This window comes from Ictidomys tridecemlineatus, chromosome 2 (genome assembly GCF_052094955.1).
Source record: "Ictidomys tridecemlineatus isolate mIctTri1 chromosome 2, mIctTri1.hap1, whole genome shotgun sequence".
Taxonomy (NCBI): Eukaryota; Metazoa; Chordata; class Mammalia; order Rodentia; family Sciuridae; genus Ictidomys; species Ictidomys tridecemlineatus.
Genome location: NC_135478.1, coordinates 172,541,160 through 172,566,094, shown reverse-complemented (window position 1 = coordinate 172,566,094; position 24,935 = coordinate 172,541,160). Strand labels below are relative to the sequence as shown.

The following is a 24,935-nucleotide window of genomic DNA, read 5'->3' as shown; positions in this document are numbered from 1 at the left end:
TTGTAGATAGACAGAATGCCTTTATTCTGTTTATTGTTTTTAGGTGGTGCTGAAGATTGAACCCAGTGCCTCACTTGCATTCTAGGCGAGTGCTTTGCCACTGAGATACAGCCCCAGACCTCGAATATATATTTCACAAAATTAAATGATAAGAATCTGATTTTCTCAGAAGTACTACATTAAAACGCAGGTATGCCAGTCATTCTGGATGGTACCTGAACTTTTTGAATGACTGTACTATTCAGTAAAGTTTTAAGAAATTCAGGATGATAAGCTAGAGGCAAGCTTGTGTGTTTCATTCCAAGAGTTTTAATCTCATTACTACCAACCCTCAGGACTTTTATAAATTCTAAAGTATTTTCCCAATATATATCATAATTTTACTTTTACGGTCAGTCTCCTCATTATTTTTTTCAGAATACTAAGTAGAAAAACTGCTTAATATGACATATGCAAAATAATAGTTAACCTGCAGAAAAGACAAAAAATTTATCAAGCAAAAAGAAAAAAAAAAGTTCTCAGAGTCCACAGTGTTAATCCAATGAAATTCAGTGAATCTAGGCTTCACATGCGAACACATATGGCACTAGTGAGCTAACCCAATTTATACTGATATGAGCAGGTGTCTTTAGGTAGGTCATTGAAAGTCATCATCAGAAAAAGGGCATGTTTCCTACAATATGAATCTTAATGCATAGACATTTCTATTTCAGGGTAGCAATAGACACATATAGATTTTATAGATGGGGGATGTATGCCATGCTCCTGAGCACAGCACATGGGGCTTATCCTTCACAATATTTTTATAAAGCCATGTGCCATTAACAGATGCGCCACATTATGAGAAATCCTTAGGCTGTTCTCCGGAGAAGAGGCTCTTTCAAACATTTATAGGTATCCCATATGGCATGGATAAGGAGATAATTATGAAAAGATGTAGACCATCACAGAAATATGTTCTTCTAAGTTCCTTTGCTCAAACCTAGAAAAATCTGAGCCTTTTTCAAGACCATTGGGCCTAAGAAATATAGTTTCTTTTCTGAAGGAGAAATTGAATAACTTTTAATAAAAAAAGACCCTAAACTCAAGGCAGGAAACAAAAGAGAAATATATGCTATCCTCAAATGTAATCTCCTTGCTTACCTTTAAGAATTAAAAATGTCAGTCAGCTCCATTATCATCCAATCAAGTCTTGAATCAAACTACTTCCTTTTCCAAAATACCTCTTACTTCGGGTTCTCATCTCCTACTGCTAACATTTCTATGCTTCAACTTACCCTATGTACAGTCATAAAATTATACCCTAAAACAGAGTTTGTATAGGTGACCTTTTAGCACAAAGTATTTAAATGGTTCTCTTAATGATAGGATTAACTTCTGTATATTTATCCTGACCCAATCTGGTCTCACCTACTCATTCTTAACTTCCTCCTTGGAATTGGTTACCATATCCATGCCTTTGACCTCCATGAAATTCCCCTTTACTGGTTTCTCCTCTTACTCTTTTGAATCACTCCAGCATCAGAGCTTAACAAACATTTTTCTGACCTGCTGCCTAATCAGCCTCCACTCTGCACTCTCCTTCCACTCTGCCTGACATGCATCTCACTGGACTGAAATCACTGATTTTGTTTCTTCAGAAAAAAAAAAGACAAGATATGGAGTCCCATTCAACTTTGCATTAGAAAAGTGCCTCATTTCAGGCCCAAGTGTAAATAGGAGCTGGGAATTCAGAGATATTTTTATACCAATGATTGGTCAATTGAAATTTGCCCCCCAAAAGATGCATGTGTGTGTTTATATGTCTCTAGAGAGTTTGATTAAATTACTCAGGATATGTCAGATATAAATAATCTTAACAACTAATTAAAACAGGTGGTGACTATATAAAAAGAGAGGTGTTAGAAAAAGTTTCCTACTTGCCTTTTGTGCTTTAAATGACACGGTACTGCATCAGTTATTTGTGGGAAAATCTGGCTGAGACGCAGACTGTGGAAAGTACTAGGTGGGAAAATAGCTAGCAATTACTGAGGGCATACCATGTGATGGCGCATGGTTCTAAGTATTTTTATTAACATTCATGAGAATCCTACAGTGTCATCAAGACCATAGCATAGGGTTGTGCAACTGGGTCAGTTACACAAAAGCTCTTGGCAGAGAGTGAGAATAGGAACAAAAATTCACCCATCACTCTGTGCACATTGCTCTGTGCTCTGGCCTGGGTGGGAAGGGACTCATCTTTCCTTACACAAACAAATCTTTAGGTAGCAAAATTAAAGATGTCTGTCCATATGGTATAATGTGTTAGTCAGCTTTCTATTACTGTAACAAATACCAGAATAATGAACTTAGAAAGAAAAAAAGTTTATTTTGGCTTAAGATTTCACAGCTTCTGGTCCATGATGGATGGGCTCTCGTGCTTTGGGCCTGTGGTGAGGACAGCCCATCATGGTGGACAGTGTGTGGTAGAGCAAAGTCACTTTATAGCCATAGGCAAAAGAGTGAGGAAGAGAAAGGTCTTGGGCACCATTATCTTTCAAGAGAAAGTCCCATGATTAGAAGACTTCCCACTAGGCCCCACATGTTAAAATTTCTGCTGCCTCCCACAGCACCCATGTGGGTGCTAATGCCTTTGTAGGACAGCTCAGATTGAAATTAGAGCATATGCTTCCAAATTCTCACAAAAGCACAGAATAAGTCACTGGCATCCAGAGAGTTAGACTCCACTATTATTCCCATCCTACAGATGAGGAAAATGAAGCACAAAGAAGTCAAGAAATCTGTCAAAGCTTGCACAGCCAGCTGGTGACACTGACAGGACACACACCTGGGCTCTGGCTCCTGAGTCTGCATACTTCATCCCTGAGACGTACTGACTCTGTCACATGTGTGGGCTGCTCTCTCAAGGCTAAGTTACATTCATTGAATTTTACAAGTACTAATAAACTTAATCTTCAAAATAACATTAGGAAAATCAGCTCCTTATGACACAGGGCAATGCCTCAGCCTCTGTGACCTTACCTAAGAGATGGCTTTTTGTGGGCATGACTTTCACTCCTTTGAAATGGAGCCAAAGAGCTCTCTCACTGATCAGAACCAATGGCCTAATTGATATGCTTCAGACATCTTACCAAGCAAAAAGCAGTTTAATCAAAACAAAATACTCTCCATAGCAGTGGGAAATGAACTAATGAGAGATGAGAAATGTAAGTTAGAACTGAAATTAACAAATATTCCTTCTAAATAGCTCTAAGAACATACTATATAAATATATTTATATTACCAGGGTGATATACTAGATAAAACAGTGTGAGAAAGAGTAGAGTTTTCAAATACAAAATGCAATTCAGTATAAGATAAAAGCAACACGTCATATTAAGAAAAAGGATGGGCTATGCAAGTGACATTGAGACAACAAGGTTGGGATTTGAAAAAACAGCTGAATATATACTTGAAATGATTTATATGTTGAGTTATTCATTGCAATAACAATTTTAACAGCAGAACATAAGAAGTAACTTGAATAGACAAAATATATGATAATCTTCACACGAACACTGGTAACTACTTAAAAACAAAAACAAGCGGGGCACGGTGGTGCACATCTCTAATCCCAGTGGGTTGGGAGGCTGAGGCAGAAGAATCACAATTTCAAAGCCAGCCTCCAAAAAAAGCAAGGTACTAAGCAATTCAATGAGACTCTGTCTCCAAATAAAATACAACAAAAATAGGCTTGGAGATGGACTCAGTTGTTTAGTGATCCTGAGTTCAATTTTCAGAACCAAAAAAAAAAAAAAAAAAAAAAACAAACCCACCAAAAACAAAAATAAGAAAACTTTACAGATACTGATATAGAATATGGTCCTTTGGCTTATTTATGCAAAATGAAATATTTCTAGAAGAATATACATCTTGGGCTGTATAACATACTATTTATTCAAAGAATTAAAGTCAAAATACATTTTTTAATTTGATTTCCAGTGCTTTTACTGAGAACAAATTTTGATCAGTTTTTAAAAATTCATAGCAACTCATTTTCATTTCTGTAAAATGCTGGTTAAATCCTTGCTTCACAGAGTTTTCTGAAGCATAAATAGGATGATATATGGAAAGTTCCTAATAGAGAACCTGCCAGATAAATCCCAGATCTCTTTTCCATCATTTCCCTTCCTCAGGGGATTTAAACCCCAATGGCTAGTCGTTCACACTGGTAATATAAATGTGTGACATAGGTTGACTGTAGGAGACTAAGGAGAGGCAGAGACTGACAGTTGTAAGGCTTTCAAATTATGTATATCAAAGCTTAAATTATGCATATATCATTGCATTATATACATATAAAAAATTGTAAAGTCTGCCAGTTGTCCTTTCATCATTTCTGCTTTTACATGGGGATCTGCTATTTTAAAAAATTATTTCACAATATCTATTTCCAAGACACTAAAAAATCATTTCAACTATATTATAATATTAGAATTAAAATAGTAAGTTATGTCTTTCAAATAGGTCACCTAAGTCATAATTTTCTCAAAACTGAGTTATTTAATATTATTGGCTTTGCTTTTTCCCAGAAAAAAAATCTGTAGAAATATATAACTGCTGATTGCCTAACCACAGTTGGGAAGTTAAAAGTGAGGGATGCCTCTAACACCTTGGCTATTGCTCTTTGTGACAGACTTGATGGATAGGGCGCTGCTGCTTGCAGCTAATAAATCTGATTGAGGTAGGAGTCAGGCAGGGGTGACACAAGTGAAGCCAAGTCAGAAGGTTAATAATAGCAAACTCACACATGGGTGGGCAGGATAATGGCCAACAGTTACAAGAGAACAATTTCAGGTACAATGTTCAGATTTAGGGTAGAAATGATTCAATACCTGCTTCTGCATAAACAACCTTTCTTTTTCAATAAGTCAAGGTTAAATAAATAATACTCTACTAAATAGATTAACTTTTACTCTCAATTCTCTGGGGCACTACACATTCTCAGGAAACAAGTTTAAATAAAGTTCATGACATAGCCCCATTTGCTGTCTTACTCGAATATGTATACTCTGACACAGAGTCACATCATTTATTAATTTAAATGCAAAACTAAATTTAGACTTGCATGGTCTAAAGTAACTGGTATCTATGAAAAGTCCTAGAAGTAGAAACACTAGAGATATGGGCAAAAAGGGGAATAAAGCATTGCATAGCATTAGCTTTATTATTTATTTGATGCAGATATCTTCCTAAACTCTGTACAGTAGAAAAAGTCTCACAAGCGTTACAAGATCTCTGATCTTGTGCCATGTCAAATAATCTCCATTTTACATTTTATTTCTTTAGTCAAGATGAATTGAAAAACATGTGCTACATAGATGAACACAAAATTACCTATCTGAAAAGCTATCTCAAGACCAGGTTACTGGGATGGTATTTCTTTTCTGTCTTTGGAATCAGCCCAGGTAAAGAACAACTGGTCATGTCACATTCAAAGGCTATCACACCACACACATTTAAAGACTTCATTTTGAAAACTAATTAATTTTGGTTCTCCTAATTATGTTTTCAAAGAAATTCTATGTTGGATAGCTGGTGTGGGGCTCCTGTGTAACTCTGGGAAGGGATTCCCAAAGTTCCAACTTAGAATCCTGAGAATACTAGATTTTAGCCCACCCTAAATATTCCTGATTTCTCTTTTCCTCTCTCTCATATCTACCTTCTTTATCATTTTTTTGTATGCATGCTTTTCTCTAATGTCCAGCCAGTACCTACTATGGTACTTTGAAATCAAGTAGCCTCAATAAAAGTTACTATAGTTTGGATCTGGGTTGTCTCTTGAAGGCCCATGAGTTAGAGGCTTGGGCCTCAGCTTCCTGGTACTGAAAGGTGATGAAACCTTGAAGAGGTGGGGCTAAGTGGGAAATCTTAGGTCACTGGGGCGGGGGAGGGGGGACGGAGTGTCCTCCAAGGAGACTATGGGACCTAGGTTTCTTCTGCTTGCTCTTTCTCTTTGCTTTGTGGATGCAATGAGGTGAGTGGCCTCCTCTGCATTGTGCTCCTGCCATGATGTACTTGCTTTACCACAAATGGAACGAAACCAACCAACCAGGGACTGAAACCTCTAAAGCTCTGAGTCAAAATAAGCTTTTCCTATTTTTAAGTTGGTTATCTCAGATAATTTGTTACAGTAATAGAAAGCTAACTAAAATAAACATCATGTAGAAAACACAAAACGTGTCTGCCCTAAATGCTCTGGGTGCATTCTGCCTTCCTCATCTGTACTGGCTAAACTTCCTGTGAAAACTAGCTTCTGTATTTGCATTGAAAAGCTCCAAACATGTGTTTCTCTCATTATCAAGTTGTGAAATCAACTTGAGGGCCCATATTTTTTCATCTTTCTAATGTAAGCCTCTAGCACTGTGCCTGGCATAATGCAGCTGGAAAAATAATTGTTGACCTCAAAGAAACTGAACTTAAACATATTGTTACTGCCTTTGCCAAAAAAAAAAAAAAATTTGCCTTTTGTACCTTCGAATCTGACCACTGTGAAATTTTGTCATTTATGAAAGGTCATTCATTAAACAACGGAAACTATGTTTAATCATATTATTTAACTTAGAAATGAAAGTAGGAAATTGGGAGAGAGTTAACAATGACATATTAATTAGAATATATTAATATGCACTAATGCATTGCTTCTCCTTTATTTAATGATGAATATTAAGGATTTCTGACTATACAGTGATGTTTAAAAGGCCCCACATTTTTTTCTCCAGAATGGAATAAAATTGGCCAACATAATTCACCTCCTCCACATAATTCACTTTTGATGCAACATAATCAGTGCTCTAGATAATTTTGGGTATGTGATGATCAAAAAATAATATACATCTTGTGTTTGTAGGATGTTACAAAATTTATACAGGCTTGTAAAGCAATTGGGGTCAGTCATTAAAATTACTGCTTCCAAAGAAATAGAGACACACTGAATTAATTTGTTCATGCTTACAGGAACAAACTTTGAAATGGAAAGAAAATCTTTCTCTATTGTCTGTTGTATAGGAACTGGTTCAACCAAAACACAAAGTTGTTACTTCCATTGGATAAAAATTTCACAATAAGATCAACTTAACTGTCGAGCTCAGAGTACATAATTGAACATAATTGAATTCACATAAATTGTATGTTAATATAATTAAAAGGTAAGACTTTGATGGCAATAGTAAATTTGAATGACTGACTGAAATTGCTTCATAAGGCCACATACCTTGTTCTTCTCTAAGAATTTATTTATTTTAATCAGTGTATGTCCAAAATGAGCTAGGCTATTGATTATATTGTATCAAAAGTGATTAACTTTTTAAGTGTATTATTTCGAACAATGTTATTCTATTAAGACCATGTTTAGGATGCCACTGTGACTTATATTTTTAATATATAAAGCAAAGCATGTTTTCTATTTCAGTGCTACTATCAAAAACAATGAAAATAAATTGGGAAATGAGAAGTCTTTTTTTTTTTTTTTTGAGAAGACAAATCTTGGTGAAACAGAAGCACATTAGATTTTATCTTCAGTTTCTTCTCTCCCAGAGGAATGAACTCATTACAAGTTTTCTCCTCTATAAAATGATGATAATGATATTATGTGTCTCATCAGGGTGTTGAGGGGATTAAGTGAGAGAACATATGTAACCCTCCTAGTGCACACTAATTACTTAATACATGGTGATTTTAATATTAAAATACTAACAAAATTAGTGCTGGAGTAGAGAACAGAGCTATACTGAAATCAACTCTGTGGGTTACACTTATGATGAGACATATTTTTGAGAAATTTTCAAATTATTTTATTCCAACTGGAAGCTGAGGAGAGATTGTTAGAAGTAAAATGATGTGTTCTGTTCAACAATAACATGAGGAATTTCTTATAGAGCAAGTTCACATAGCCAGTAAATGATAGGAGGATGTGAACCCAAGTAATGTGACTTCAGACAGAGCCCAAGTTCCTACTGACTACACTTAGTTTCCTTTCTGCAGTTACAGGCTCATAGCTGTCTGCACAATATTAAGGTACTATATTAACTAGGTGTGAAGATGATTGTCTCATTATCCTTTCAAATGCTCAGCACCATTTTTGCCACTATAATAGATCTGCTCTTATGGCAAAATTTAGTTCCCTAATCTATATTAATATCTTAAATTTGCTACCTCATATTTAGTTTCAAAAATTAATAGTCACTGTCATATGTGCCTATGAATTTATATATATTTATATAAACAGAATAAAAATATTCTCTAAAGATAACAACTTTTTTTTTTATGCAGGGGCAGGTGGGGGTCGGTGGGGGGTACTGGGAATTGAACCCAGAGGCGTTCTACCATTGAGCTACTTCCCCATCTCTTTTTATTTTGAGACAGGGTTACATTATGTTGCCTAGGATGGCCTTGAATTTATGATCCTCGTGCCATAGACTCTTCAAGTTGATAGGATTACAGGCACACACCATTGTGCTCAGCTGAAGGCAACGCCTTTTAAACCAAGACAGATATAGACAATAAAGATTGTATAACCTAGGGAGAGTTGATGATATTTACTAGGTCTAACAAGCCACAATCTATTTGCTCCAAGCTAGTGAAGGAGTCAAAGGATACTTTTTTTCTAATAATAAGAAGTATTTTTAAGGACTGCATTTTGCTCTTGAAGCAAGCCAAGCATTTAATAAATGTGAGACAATTTTTACCATTCTTTCAGGGAATACTGTATTTCCAAGAATGTCAGATACCATGTGCTTTGAATGATACTAGCAAATGGTAATCACAATACCATTGCACTTAATGGGTTGCTATAACCCAGTGGGATGTTAGGGGAGTTCTCAAACATCATTCTAAATATAAACTCCAAAGCTGTGCAATAATGCTGTGTGTGTGACTCTCTAACACATGCTGTCACTTGTATACTCAGTTTCTCCTTATAATATCTATAGTGATATTGTTGTTTGGCATCTTTTGAGAAAGGAAGATATGGGCCATTATAAGTCTCAGGGACTCTTGATGCTTGGTTATACCAGCAAGTGGTATAAAATTATACCTTTTTACCTTTCTGGACCTTGGCTTCTTAAATGTGCATTAATTTTTATTACTTCATAGAGTAGTTATTAAGATAAAATTTAATATCTGTTAAAATGCTTTAGAAAATAAATGTTATTTCCAACAATAACTATCTACAAAAGCAACCAAGATATGGGATCACAAGAGCCTGCAATGGAACCTTAAGTGTCTTTGGATTACCATCATTGTTAGCTATTTATCAAGTAATCTGTATGTTTCTTGGTTTGGGCCCAGGACTACATTCTCTTAAGCTTAAGACCGTCATTTGTAGGATAATGAACATAATCTGTTTAATTTATTTTTGATGGCAAAGAAGTATTCACCTCTGAGCACCTATAACTTTGTGACATTTCTGCCTTTTACCTCACTATGCTTACTTATGACTAGACTTGATTCTACTTCAGCTTCAGTCAGGAAAGCTACTTGTATTCTCCTGCCTTGAGATGGCCCGCATGTCCAACAAGTCTCTTTCTTCTATGTTGCAACATGCTTCTTCAGTCTTAAAATTCAGCACTAGAGCCCATCTTCTAAAAGAAGTCCTTCCTAATTAACCCAAGTGCATTTCCTATGCCAGATGTTGACTTCGCCCAATGCATATATCCCTAAAGACACCTGCCATATTTCCTTATGCAATTGTGTGTGGGCCATGTGTTTTCTTTCACCTCTTTGCCCTCCCTTATTCCAAACAAACTCACTAAAAGAACTATTTCAGAAGCCGACCAAGTAAAAGGGTCCTGAAAGGGAAGGAAAGAAGGGAGGAAAGAAGGAAGTGAGGACATATGCTGAATGAGTCCTTTGATCAGATACCTATAAAAGGTGAATTAGCCATGAAATAGCTACAACCTACTCTAACTCAGTGCACAGGGGTTTCATTACCCCCTGTCATTACCTGTCCCTGTCATCACTAGGGAACAGTTTGGCATATATCGGGTTATACACTCTGCATCCCATGATAGCAGGATCAACTTGTGTGCTTTTCAGTTTATAAAAGTTTCCTCAGATATCATCCCATACATTGATATTAATAGAAAAACCAACTGGAATGCTATTCTGCTTTAGAAAAAGAATACATGCCAACTTATTTATATATCAGTTGGGCTTTCTTGCTTCAAATGGTGCAAAGGTACTGAAGTATGGTATCAGGTATCTGGTAAGTTATAAGGTGAGTGAAGAGGAAGGAAAAGGAATGTGTGTGATTGTGCATCCACTTAGGAGCTGGGATTTTAATTTAGTTTTGCTTCAAAAAAAAAAAAACCCACAAGCTGAATTTTAGACTGAATGGAAAAGGTAATTTCAAAATGCTGCTGCCTAAAAAGCTAAAATGACATAGCTGCAGGTGCTAGGGTTATAATTAAATTAAATAGAACAGTGATTGAGGATTGCCAAGACCCTGTTGTTGGGTTAAGCAAAATGAACACACATTCAGAATTCAGAAAGGAGAGAATAAATTTTCAATAAACCTCAACCAAGCTTCCATTGTAAGAGGCTAAATTCCTTGTACAGAATAATGCTCTTGGTGGAATCTGAATAGATAAAACTAGAGAAATATTAATCTATACAGACACTAAAGAAGACATAATTTACCTGAAGAAGTTACAGGTGATATCTCCCTATAAGGGTGTTTCCCAGGAAACAGTGTATATAATATTAATTAAATGTAAGATGTGTTTACAAAGACATAGGGAATTCAATTCAAAGGAGAATGCTAGTCTTGCAAAAAAAAAATGAACTCACTCAAGCTATTGGATTATTTTTGTTGTAAAATAAAAAAATTACTAAATCCAAGCCATGATTCTTCTAGTTATATGTTCATTTGTCTTTTTTTTTTTTTAGGTTGTAATTTTATCAGGAACTATTCAGTGTTTGGGGCTCAATTCCATGTTCTCTGGATACCAAATTGATATATGGATTATTTTTTTTAACTTTAGCCTAAAGAATATCCAAGAGTACTACTATCTCTATCTGTATATTTGCTTTTTAAAGGCAACAAAGTATTTAGTAATCAAAATAGAAAAAAAAAGAAACTGTAAAAACAGCTGGCATTGTTCCTAAGAAAAAGAAATGGAGTGATACAGGAATCATGAAGATTCTTGAATATAAGCAAGAACACTGGAATTATACTGAAAGAGAATTGAGTATAAGAAATATTTTCCTTTATGAAACCCCTCATATGTACCGACTATCTACCTTTACAGACTTTATAATTATAGACTAAAGATTAGGAGAACACATGTAAGAACGATGTTCTAGTAATGGAAAAGACAGGTTTTATAAGTCTTAAAGATGGACTTGACAGAAAAGATAATATAACAACTTCAGGTCTGGTTGGAGTAGGAAAGATGGAACCATTGAAAATTACCTAGCAATAATAATAGAAATAAAACCTAATGGAAATATGAGAAATATATGTTGTTCTTGAGTGTATTTAGAACAGCAGACAGACTTAATCAGAGTTGACAGGTAAAACTAGTCATTAGCATATAGATGGGAGGTAAGGCCATGGGAATGGGAGCAATAACCCAGGGAGAAGGGGTAGAGAGAAAAGAGAAGCTCCCTGATGAAGTAATCCAATGGAAACTGAATACTTAAGAGTGGCTCTAAATCGGAACCTTCTTAGCGTGCTGCTCAAATTCCACTCTTTCATCAAGTCTTCTAAGAACCTTCCAGCTCACATCCAGTTGTCCTATTTTCTTCTTATATGGTGAATGATGAGTCCCCACCCCATAACTAAATGATCTGTATTACTTTGGAGAGCTTAGCACATTGTCTTCTAAACTATATTGCTCTTCAAAAACTGGGTTCAGTGGTCATATTTATTTGCATTTTTTCAGGGCTAATAGTTCAGTTCTACAAGTGAGTATTTAAATATGGGTGAATATATCAACTTGCTTTGTATGCAGAGAGAGAAATTACATTAAAAGGCGTAAAATCAGTTATGATATGTAAGAACTAAGCACTAGAAGATGCTGTTTTGTAGCCTTGAAGCCTTAGGGACAGGGGTAAATCAACCTCAAAGATTTAGATTAGTCAAACAAATATGAAGAAGGCAAAGAGAATAGATATAAGTTAGAATAAGTTGAAAAGATAATCTGGGAGAGATTAAGACATTTCTTAATAAAAATAAATATTGGGAGCCTATGCAAAATGCTAAGAATTAATTTTATAGGTCAAAAACTAACAATAAGATTTACCACGTAGTAGTAAGAATACTTAGGGAAAACACAATCAATCTAGTTTAATTTTGATCGTGTGGTGCTGATTTGAAATGGTCCCTTTGACATAGTAATACTAAATCTATTTGGATTCCTCATATAGTTTTGGTTATCAAATTCTTCAATTTTGTCTAAAGACAACAGTTTTGAGATCCAAGAGTTCTCACCAAGAGCACATAAAATATTGAGTTATTGAAAATATGATTCCTTACAGATGTTGATATTTTAATGGTAGCATGGATGGCTGCATGAGTGGACTTGTTCAATGTATATTAAACCAGGCCCTTTGAAATACTTGGTGGTTAGTCCACAATTGTGCACTAGGTTACACGATAAGTGCTTATTTTCACTCTAGCTAGTAAAAATAGTTGGCTTTTTTTTTTTTAAAAAAAATCATCATCAGTTTTGGAATGCAATATTTTATGATGCATAGAATTTAGGAAACCTTAAATTACATGTACTGAGAAGGATTCAGATCATCTTCCCTCAGCAGATAAAATTAAACTCTCTGGGTTTTCTTTGCAACTATAATTTATAGTTTTATATTCAGTTACTTGAATTTGTGTAGTGATCTGGATTTGTTTCTCTTTTACTTCTGGAAGAACTTGTCTGTAATATTCAGATCAGCATTTACCTTTCTATTTTGCTTTCTGCATTGTTGAGCACATCTTACCACTGAGGGACACTTAAGGCTGTGCCTGACAGTGTGACTGACAGAGACCCACATTTAGCTCTGAGAGAGACTGTTTCCAGTATTGTGTGGAATATAGTGAGCATTTTTTAAAATTATGAAAGCATAGAAAACAACAGAATCTCGTTTTTAAAACAATTTTAAGAACACTGAAGATAATTCAACAGTCATTTTAACATATCTTTCAGAGAACCAAATTCACCCTGATGGTTTAAGAACATAAATTACATGACATTTAGAATACTTGGATCATGAATAGACAGCTCAGTCTAGTCATCAATGCGATGGGCTAGAAGAAACATGGAAAATACATAAAAAATTCTTTAAATATAAAATTTCAAGGTTAAAAACATTTTTAACCAGTTTCTTTTAACATATGTTTTAAAAGGCCTTAGCGTTTCTGTTTAAGCATCTTATGGTATGTATGACAGATACAACATCTTAAACTCAAATATCTTGAATTGAGTTTCATTTTCTATTTATAATTATTGCCCAAGGGCCCTAAACTCCTTGGACTATAGCATCATTATCTGATAAGTGAGAGTTTAAAATCTCTATATCATAGACTGTTGGTATCTGCAACACAGAGAATGCATGTAAAAATACTTCTAAACTTTAACTACTGTTATTGTGTAGTACCAAAAAAGAATATTTAGATATTTGGTCCCAGGCAAGATGGTATAGACTTAATTTTTCCCCTTCTTTCCCTTTAAATACAACTAAAAGTCCTGGAAATGACTCAATAGAAAAATTATGAAAAGATTCTGAAGGACAGAAATAAGGTAGACTGGCTAGGATTAGAGGAATGACCCCACTGTGAATTTTTTCTTTTACCTCCTGTATATCTTAGACTAGGCATCAAGGAGGCCTTCAGCTTGGAATAGACAACACACATATATAAACAAAGAAAGAAGAAAAGAAATGAAGAAATTCTATTTTGGGACAAAAGGCCAGAAGTGTGTACAGAGAAGTGTAACAGAGACCTGGGCCAGCCTCATTCTTGACTCATGACAAGTTGTAGTGGTGAATCCCTTTTATCCCCTGTAGTGGCATTGGTATTGTTCAGAATGGTTGCCACATTTACTAACACCAGCAACAGCCCACCCGATGCAACTTCAGTGGTACCTCAGTGGATCCCATGTAGCACATCCTTGGCTCCACCCCTGATAGGACCACGTGGGCAGAAAACAAAGGCCAGGGGAACAATTTCCACCTCACAGATCTAGCATCTCACATTCCTTCCAGTGACAACAGGTAACAAGGAGAAGAGCTTTCTGCAACTTGTAGGTGGCACCTACAGACATATATATCAGGAGTTCCCAAATCAGAATAAGTAAGCAGACCAAAATGACATTGAAAATGTTCTGAAAACTAAATTGCATTTGAAACTATAGCCTAGAAAATAGGCTAGAACCTACATACCAAACCAAAACAGGGACACCGTCTGCTAAAATAAAAGATTTTATTTTAAATGTCTGCATAAAAAAGGTGTAGGACAAACTCAGTTTAACTCCTCATACCAATGGCCAGGAAAAATCACAACTTGGGTGAGAAAAGATTAATATAAAAACTATATATCTTTGAATTATCTGACAAGAATTTTAAATCGGTAATCATAACAAAGCACCAAATAGAAATTACAGCTGAAAATCAAAATAACAGAAATTAAAATCTTGCCCAGACATAAAATATAAAGGCAGAATTAAGGACAGATCCATAGAATTTACTCAACAAACTGAGTAACAGAAAAAAATCAATTTGTCTTACTCAACCCCTTGGAAGAAACGGACCAATTCCTATAAAACCACAAATTACTGAAACTGAAACAAGATAAAGTACACAAACTGAATAATCCCATCACTATTAAAGCAATTAAAATTGCAATAAAAACATGCTTAAAGAAACCTTTAGGTCAGGTGGTTTCACAGAAGACTTTTAGTAAACATTTTAACAACAATTCACACCAATTACATATGCTCTTTTCCAGAAAATAAAAGGGGGGGGGTGGTAATTCTTACCAAGTCATTTTATATGGCCAATATTACCACAATATCAAAATCAGATAAAAGTGCAACAAAATAAATATTTCTCATAGACACAGACACAAAAATATTTAATAATACATTAACAAGTTGGGGTTGTGGGTATAACTTCGTGGTAGAGCCCTTTAAGCACATATGGGGTCCTTAGTTTAATCTCCAGCACCATCAAAGAAAATAAATAATAAAAAATAAAAATAATAAATTAGCCAGTTGAATAAGCAGTATATAAAAATTGTACACCATGCCTGAGTAGAGCTTATCCTAATTATTCAAGACTGGCTTGATATTTGAAAATCCTTCAATATAATAGTGTACCTTGTCAACAGTCTAAATAAAAAATATGATTATATAAAAGGGAAACTGTCTAGGTAGAAATCACAAGGAATTTACCAAAAATGTTCGTGTAACTTACAAATGAGTTTTGCTAGGCCACAGGACCCATGATCAACCCACAAATCAATTTCACTTCTATATACCAAGATTAAAACACAAAATTATTTACTTGCTCAAAATTTATAGGTATATGTGAAAAATGTGTACACCATACTTTGCTGAAAATTACAAAATGCTAATGAAAGAAGAAGCTAAGAGGACTTAAACAATTTAAAGACTTATGTTCATGGATTTGAACACTCAGATTAGTACAGCTATCAATTCTCCCCACGTGGACTTATGCGTTTAATCCTATTCCTGTGAGAATCCCAGCAAGACTTTTGTACTCCTAGAAAACCTGATTCTAAAATTTATATGAAAAGGAAATAAACTTAAAATAGTTAAAACAATTTGGATCCAGAATAAAGTAGAAAACATAACTATACCTAATATTAAGGCTTACTTATGGCTATAGTGGTACCAGTGAAGATTAGACACCTGGATCAATAGAACCCATGATGTCTGATGAGGAGGCACGTACAATTCAAGGGAGAAAGGACAGCACTGACAAAAAATGGTCCTCAAGTAATTGGACATCATTTTGCAAATAAATAAAATGAAAAGGGATAAAGAAGAACCTCAACTTCAACCTTGTACTGTATGCAAAGATTAATTCAAAATAGATTATTTAAATATAAAACATAAGACTATACAGTACTTAGGAAAAAACATATGTGAAAATCTTTGGGACCTAGGCTAGCTGAGAAATTCTTAGACAAGTTACCAAAAGCATGATTTATAAAAGGAAGGGCAATAAAGTGGATTCATCAAAACTAAAAACACTTCTCCACAAAAGATCATGTTAAAAAGGATGAAAAGACAAATTACAGGCTGGGGAGAAGATGTGTGTAAATAACATATCTGATTAAAGGACTTCTTATCTATAATACATAAAGAATTCTCAAAACTTAATTTAAGAATCAAACAAATTGGGCAAAAGACAGGATTAAACATTAACCCAATTAGGATATCCGGATGACAAATAATTACATGAAAAGATATTCAATATCATAAGCCATTAGGGAAATGCTTATTAAAACCAAAATGCAGTATCACTATGTATCATCAGGATGGCTAAAAGGAAAATGAAAATTATTCTAAAGAGCAAATGCTGGAAAGGATGCAAAAATCTGAATTACATGTTCATTGTGGGTGGAAATGTCAGAGGAAAACCACTCTGGAAAACAGTTTGGCTGTTTCTTTTAAAACTAAAATGTACTTACCATTTAATCCAGCAATTGTACTCTTGTATACTTATCCCAGAGACGTAAAAAATGTTATGTTCACATAAAAACCTGTATACAAATATTCATAGCAGCTTTATTTGTATTTGCCCCAAATTGGAAACAATCCAGAAATCTTTAAGGGGCAAATGAGTAAAAAGGACATATAATAAGCCATATTATAGTAGCATAGTGTTTGGCAATAAGCAAACTATTGTTATACACACTTGAATGGATTTCAGGAATTGTGTTGAATGGAAAAAAAGACTATCTCAAAAAATAAAATAAATACAGTGTATTATTCCACTTATATAACATTTTTGAAATAACAAAGTAATTGAAATGAGGAACAGATCAAGGGTTATACGTATGGCTAACTACATATGTGATACAATTACACGGACCTCCTAACCCCTACCAGCACACACTTACACACACTGAATACTTGTATAACTGGTGAAATCTGAATAGATTCTTTGGATTGTACCATTGTCGATTTCCTGGTTTTAATATTATAGTCTGATTATTTGTTAACTTTGGGGAAAGTTCATAAAGGATGTTCTGGACCTCCTTGTATATGACTTTGTAACTTCCCATGAATTTGTAATTATTTAAAAATAAAAAGTTTTTAAAAGGTAATGCTTGAAAATTTTTGAAGTCATTCTGCTATTGTGTAGAACAAATAGATTTGACGGTATTGATGCAATTTTTAAGTTGAAGTTGTTACAATGTAAGGACAAGCTAACACTTTTCTAAACATAAAAGTAACTTGAGCAAGTAAGAAAAAAATGTAGGACAAAATTTCATGGTCCTCACATAGTTTCTATTTGACAGTTCTGATAAATATTAGCATGTATGAAGGCAAGATATACAAATAATTATTTCAGGTGTGATATTCAATACATACAACAGCTTTCACAATGTGAACATCAACCAATCTTTAATAGACACAGGGGCTAATTAGAACCAATAAAATAGCTACAAGCTTCCCCCCAAATTTGGTACCAATGCACAATAATGGAATTATCTATTCTACATAATTTATTTTGAATAAACTATTAGTTCATCCATGAAAGTCTTATATTCCTAAATGGTTGGTATTTCTGAGTACGTCTGAGCCAAAAATACTGAAAAGGGTACCATGCTATTGGTTGAAGCATATCTCAAAAGTGTTGCTATAGAAAATCATGACTAACACGAATAATTACTAGTTAGCTAAATAAGTATTAACTGTCTCTATTAAGATATTTGCCACCTCTTCATTTTTTATAACATCCAAGATATCAGTAGAAACAAAATAGGATTCAATTTTGTTCATAATATTTAAAGATAGGTGTTCAGTACTTGTACATAAATAAATTTTAATAATTTTGGAATTTTAATAATTGAATAAGAAAATTCAAATAATTTGTAGATATTGAATACAAAAATGAAACCACCTAGTCAGTTCATATCAATGAAATTATATCTTTGTGAGGATTCAGGGCCACTTTAATGGAATGAAAAGAAAAAAACTCCTAACTATTAACATCAGGCTAGAATTAGCAAGATGGAAAATTTTAGCCTACAAAGATTTATTCATCTCCATCTCTCCAGGACACCTGTCTAAATTTAACCCTTATTTTCCATGAGTCTAAGACAGTACCTGAAAGTTAGGAAGTTCACAGTTATTTAGAATTTATGGTGCAACAAATACTATACTTCTGAATGTAGAGCTGAACCTTTATTAAGCAGATGTAATTCTCATTCTACAGGTAAGAAACCTCATCATCTTATATACTAAGTACCCAAGAGCCCATAGATTTGGGGTTGAAATAGTTTTTCCTGACTCCAATCCACATGATTTCTTCTTCTGAGCATAACCGTATGGTTCTACTGAATTTAATCACACTTCAATTTTAAGAAAAGAATGGTCCCAGAAGGCTTTATTCGCTTTTGATATTCCAACTCAGTGAGTCTTGAAAGAAGTGTCAGAATATGAATGTTTGTAATTGGAAATGTCTCAAGAGAAGTCCCACACCACTGATTCTGAGGGGACAAATATGTTGGTGCTTTATACGCAATTTAACTGGTTTTGCATCCAAATTATTTAATAGTTAACTGCTATTTCTATGGCATTTTAAATAAGACTCTATTAGCTTGCTTAATAGCACTCCTCCTAATCTAATATTAGAATCCCATGGTAGGTGGGGACTTTCTTCTGCCTTGTGAACTGATACTAAAACTCTGGAACTGCACAGAGCTATGATAAACACAGAGGGCACAAGAAAGCTGGCATTTCCAACTGTACTGTGGGAGGAAAAAGTGTGTTTTTATGTTCAGTAGCAGTGTTATCCTTCAGATAAAGGGGGAGATGCGTGCTTCAGTGTCAATAGAATAAGTGCTAGTTTGATGCATATTTGCACTGAGCCATCCATGTTTCCTTTAGCCCCTTGATACCAAGGAGAAAATAGTTCGTTTTTTTCACTAGCCCAGTGATAATTTAAGTCCATTTCTTTCATTTGATTTCCTCTTATTATAACTGACCAGGAAATCAGGCACCTAAGTGAACAGCTCTGAAGATGCATGTTATAGATCTGTATCTACATACTAATATTCACATAATTATATTCATTCATATGCAATATGCATACATATACAACATGGTGTACAACCCTATCAAAATATGAATTTCTAGATAGAGTTGGAGTAAGTAATTTTTAACCCATGAGAAAACAAGTAGTTTAAAGGGATCAGAGAACTACTGAATTGACAAGCTGAGAAGCTCTAAGATGCAGAAGAGAACACTGAGAAGCTCTAAGATTTGGAAGAGAACCTTGTAGAGGTTAGGGAAGAATTGCAAGAGGCTTTTGTGATTTGGGGCTCTTCGAAATCTGAATTTGGACTAAGGCTGGGAAGAAAGCCACTGCTGGAGATTAGAGTAACCAGCAGAGAATTGAAGACTCTTGAGAGATTAGAATGACAAAAAATAAACTTGAGAGATCTTAAGCACTTGGTCAAGTAACCCTTGACATTTGTCAAATTCTGAAGCTGCAGGATCTTCTAACAAAAAAAAAAAAAGAAAAACAAAACAAAAAAAACCAACCTCAGACTCTCAAGATGCCCCCTAGATTTTCTGCAGATTTGTAATTCTGAGTAGAAAGATATTTAAAAATACTCATGTTCAAGATATGCCAAAGGAAAGGCCTCACAAGAACACACCGAGTAAGAGTTCATCCTGTGTATCAAGTCCAGCCCACCTCTATTTTTGTATGGACCACAAATGAACAGTAAATACCATTTAAACAGTTGAGAAAATCAGAAGATTATTTTGTTACATAAAAGAAAATAAAGTTAAATTTCTGTGTCAATAGATAAAGAGTTAGCAGAACATATCTAAGACCTTCATATATTGATTTTGGCTGTTTTTGAGCAATGAGTTGTTGCAAAGAGACTGAATGATCTGCAAAGTCCAAAATATTTACTACCAGGCCCTTTACAGAAAATGTTTGCCAACCTGCACTAGGCTGTTAGTTGAAAACCCTAGTAGGCAAATGCCCTTAAGACAGGGGCAAACCAAAGATATACTGTGTCTTATCTGAACTCAATCCAACCTCAGATTGGCTCAGTTCTAAATTAGATTAGGGTAATTAGCTTTCACTCTATCTGCCTAGCAGAGGAAGGGTGAGTCTTTACAAAAGAAAGATATCATCTGGAACAGCAACAGGTTTTAAATACACATTTTATGCACACTCCCAACATTCAGAAAATTAGTGCACTGTGTGTCTGAACTGATTTTTGATACATGAGTGATTTAACTGGCAGCCCAACAGTAATCCCTTAAAATCTAACATTTTAAAGAAGCTATAGTCCATGTTAAAGAAAGGAAAAATAAACCATAAGTAACAACATTACGTAAGTACACTCTTCTTGGCAAGAAAACTTAAATATGTGTCCAGAATAATAGCATTTTCATTAAGTAAATACAAGTTTCCATTGTACAATATTCGAATAATATGTGGAACTATCTATGAATTATTTATTTTATAGAAAATGAAAACAGATATAAACTATAAACTTTTTAAAGGATTCATTTGTCAATGACATTTGGTTCATAGGACACTGACATTATATTTTAGGCATTTACCATCTTGAGAAGGCTCAGAAGTTTTTTTTTTCCTGAAAAATCTGATAAAACTGAAATACCATAATTTGGCAATATGTTATGTCTACTTTTCTCCTAGGATTTTAAAATTTGACTTTAAGAGCATTTATAATGAAATGAACAACTCAAAAGAACAAGACAGTTATGAAGTTCAATATGTCACAGAATGTAAAAATTGTTAAATTCATTTTAATTAGGTTGTACTAACATTTTACATCTGTGTCATAAGTAAATTATAACTCTCAGACATAACAGATCAGGTCATTTTAATTTATAACCTATCACAATTTGCAGCACATGTCTTATTGGTATTAATGAAATGTAACTTAAATGTGCTCAAAAGTCCAGGTCATACAATGATTTTATGAGTTAAACCACATATAGTTGTACTATAATATAAGAGGAATAGAGATATTGTTATAAATATAAAATTCAAAGCAGATAATATTGATTAGAAACTGGATATTTGTGTATTTATATGTGCATAAAAACTGCATTAGTTTTTAATTTAACTCAGCAGTGTATCTAGCCTGTGAATAGCTGCCTTATAACAGGAACACATGATATTATTTGAAAAAATCATAATTATTATTAAAATGAAAGGACTTTGAGAATTAGAGACTTTTTAAAAGTTGATTTGTAAAAAGTTTTTAAAAAGTTTAAATACTATTGGCCTGGTTGATCACCTTTTAGAGCTCACAATGACAGATGTCTCTGAACAGGGAAGTAATAATTTTGATCAGATAAAGACTGCAAATGTGGTCAAATAGTAAATCATCAGGACAGTATGGTATTTGCCATTTTAGCTGAATTATAAGCACTGTTTCAACATTAACCACAACATTTTAAAAATTTACATGTATCAGTAACAGCTTCACCTATACAATTTCCCAATTTAATAACAAGGTTTACATTCATCTAGTCCTCTGAAACTATTTGAAAAATATTCTTCACATATATGAAAACAGTCCATTTTTAAGCAAGTCTATTATATTTAAACCTAGCCCTAGAAAATAGTAAGAACAATCTAAGACATTCATGTAATTAGTTCTCTTATTTTCAGATTTGATTAAAAATATACCTTCATTAACACTGGTTCCATATTAACTGGCAGAATGCTATGCCTTTGAATACAAACAAATATTATGTATAGTTCCACAATACTTCTTCTCTATGCATCATATCTGACTCCACTTAAAATATCAGAGTACTCAGAGAGACATATTGCAAACTAAAAGTCCTTAGTAGGTGGTGGAAAGTCAGGCCAGGAGTCAAACAGAATCAACAGAGATGACAGAGATGTGATATTCAGCACAGTCTCCTCAGGGAGAAAAAGCAAAACCACATGGCCCTGCTGAAATGCCGAGTTAATTCTCTCTCCTATCTGAGCTTTAAATAGTACATTCTGAAAATTGTTTCAACTAGATTATTGCTTCTTTAGGTGAGTCCCTCTTTTAAGAAACACAAACATTCTCAAAGGGCATTGCTGAAACACCATAAAAACTTAATAACCTACCATTTTCTTTGCACTCTTCTGGAGGTTTAGCCTTTTTCGCAAGTCGTGGATCCAGCCATGATGTTGTCTTTGTGTTATGGCTGAAAAGAAAAGAGATCACTCTGAACAGACACATACTAAAAGGAATCAAGTTTATTCCTTAAGAAAAAAATAAGCGGGGTTAGTCCAACAAAATTGCAATCGATACACTTAATTTGCTTACTGGTTCTAAGTAGCCCTGAAGGAGGTGTAAGAGTAATTGTGCAAGGCAGCTGTAAATTTGGCAACCTCAGCTCCCTGTCCTCAAAGCGGCTATTTTTATTAAAATCAACTTGAATGTTGCCAAGTTAACCTCATTGAAAATGCAGAACTCATCCAGAGCAACAGGAATTTATTACAAATACAGGATTCTCCAGTTGGAAGAGCACAGTCTACAGACTCTGATACTGTTTTCTGAGTTTTGCAAATGCAGTATTTTCATCTTAAACCTGCCCTTTTCATAAACAACTGTTCTGCTAACAACAGAGCTGGCAGAGGCAGTCCAAAAGTGACGCAAATTACAGCATGTTCCTGGGATTCCTACATTTTCTCAAAAAGTGATTAATGACAATTTTCTTAACTCGCATTAAGCTAACACCCTCCTAAATATTCTCAACCCATCTAGGAAAGTAGAGGATAAAAATGTCTGCCTTGTAATGTTTCTGAAATAAAATTTCCAGGATTTAATAAAAAAAATGATATTTTAATTTTGAAAAAAAAATATATGTTGTCTTACAGATCTTTTGCCAGAAATCTAAGAAGCAAAAGACCAATGTTTTCAGAGGAAGTTTACATCAAGTGCTCCTAGCTTCACCTGCACTGGAATCACCTGGTGCACTTGCTGGCAATGCTTTCTGGGTCCTTCCAAATCAGAACCTTTGAGGTGGGACCACAAAGCCTCCATCATCTGTGGGCAACATAGGTGATTCTTATGCACATTATAGTTCAAGAACCACTCAATGGTTCAGCTGCTCATTAGAGCTAAAACACTTACTGTGTACAGCTATAGCAAGAGATCTCACCTGCCAATGGACAAATTACCAAGACTACAATGGGCTTCAGAATAGAATGTGCTTTTAGGAAAGTATAAGGTTTATACACTTGGAAGACCAACAAATGGTACATGAATAAGAAGAATAGAAAATAGGTTGGAAATAGAAATTAGGATCAGATGAAATAGGAGCACTTGAGCACAGTTGTTAGGAGGGCAAATGCTAACGTTGATAAAAATTTCACATGTATTTTTCTCCCTTCAGTGAAGTTTCTCCCTTCATTATGTAAAGCTACCAATGTTAGCTAGACAATCTGATGAACCCTATTAAATTTACTATATTAAAAGTAAAGTTCTCCTAGCAGTATGTTTGATAGTAAACTTGTAGGTACTAAGTTTCCCCCTAATGGAGGGAATTTTGAAGCCAAAAGGATAAAGGAAGGAGACAAGATGGGCTGTGGAAAGTTATTCCAAGGTGTTAAAGCACTCTTCAAAAATCATTTTCTTGATGATCATTACATGTGCCTGTGCATACGGCCATCTCTGACCTGAGACTTTAAGACTGGTGGGTTTTGAAATCTCTGCTCCTTATAAAAGATCCACTTCTACTTCTGACTCTTATGTGGAGTAAGAGAAAATACTGTCCACTTTCCTCACTTTTAAAAGCTTCTCAGTGATAGATGCCTCTGACCAGGGCTCTAATAACTTGATCAGATAAAGTCTGTGTATTTGATCCAGTAATAAATCATCAGGAGAGCATGCCAACTTTTATTTTCCCCCAATTTGACCTTTGTAAAGTCTGATGGTGCTTCATTATCAAGTTTCAGGAGGAAATAAAGTATTGAGGACACTTTCATCTGGTTCTAGCCCTCATTTATAGGATGTCAATATAATCTAGTCTTTTGCTCTGAAGACTGGGTGCTCTCGCATGGAGGTGTGGACTAGTCTAAATGTGAGGATAGAAACACTAGCTTCAGAGTTTGCTGCTCTCATTTTTAATAAATTGCTTTTAAAATACTCATTATACACATGCCTCTCTCTCTCTCTCTCTCTATCTCTCTCTCTCTCTCTCTCTCTCTCTCTGTGTGTGTGTATGTGTGTGTGTGTGTGTGTGTGTGTGTGTGTGTGTGTGTGTGTGTGTGTTGATATTCATGTTTCTATAAGGTAGGGGGAAATTTTGGGAGTGGGCAAGAAAAAGAAATTTCTTTTTGTCCTGCTTCTTCCAAATCCTTCAAATCCTTTCCCCATTTTGAAGAAAAGTGATTTCTCTGTCCTTTAGACATATAAAAGCAAATGCATCTATGGATAAGTATTAAGAGCCATTAGTAAACCACAACAGGAAGTCAAATTACCATTTCTATATCACATCACCATGGGTCTAAAATACTGGCTAATTTTGTAGGGAACTGTAAGCTTCCTGGCTTTCCTAAGTTTGTGTGAAGCATTTCATTATAGGATGATTTTTTTTTTTTAGGTTGAACTAGCATTAACAGTGTGTCACTTTAATACATTTTGACAGATTGAGTCTCTTATAGTTAACAGCATTTTTAGCTGTTGTTCAGAAATGATTCTG

At 34.5% G+C, this 24,935-nt stretch overlaps 1 protein-coding gene across 13 annotated transcripts in view; it reads right to left on the bottom strand.

The window, feature by feature from the left end:
* Magi2 (membrane associated guanylate kinase, WW and PDZ domain containing 2) overlaps positions 1–24,935 on the bottom strand; it is a 1,272,989-nt gene that overhangs the window by 401,592 nt on the left and 846,462 nt on the right. For all 13 annotated transcript variants that reach the window (XM_078040157.1, XM_078040158.1, XM_078040153.1 and 10 more), the window contains one exon: positions 22,354–22,433. In XM_078040157.1, coding sequence (XP_077896283.1) covers positions 22,354–22,433 — 80 coding nt within the window. The remainder of the gene's footprint in view (positions 1–22,353; positions 22,434–24,935) is intronic.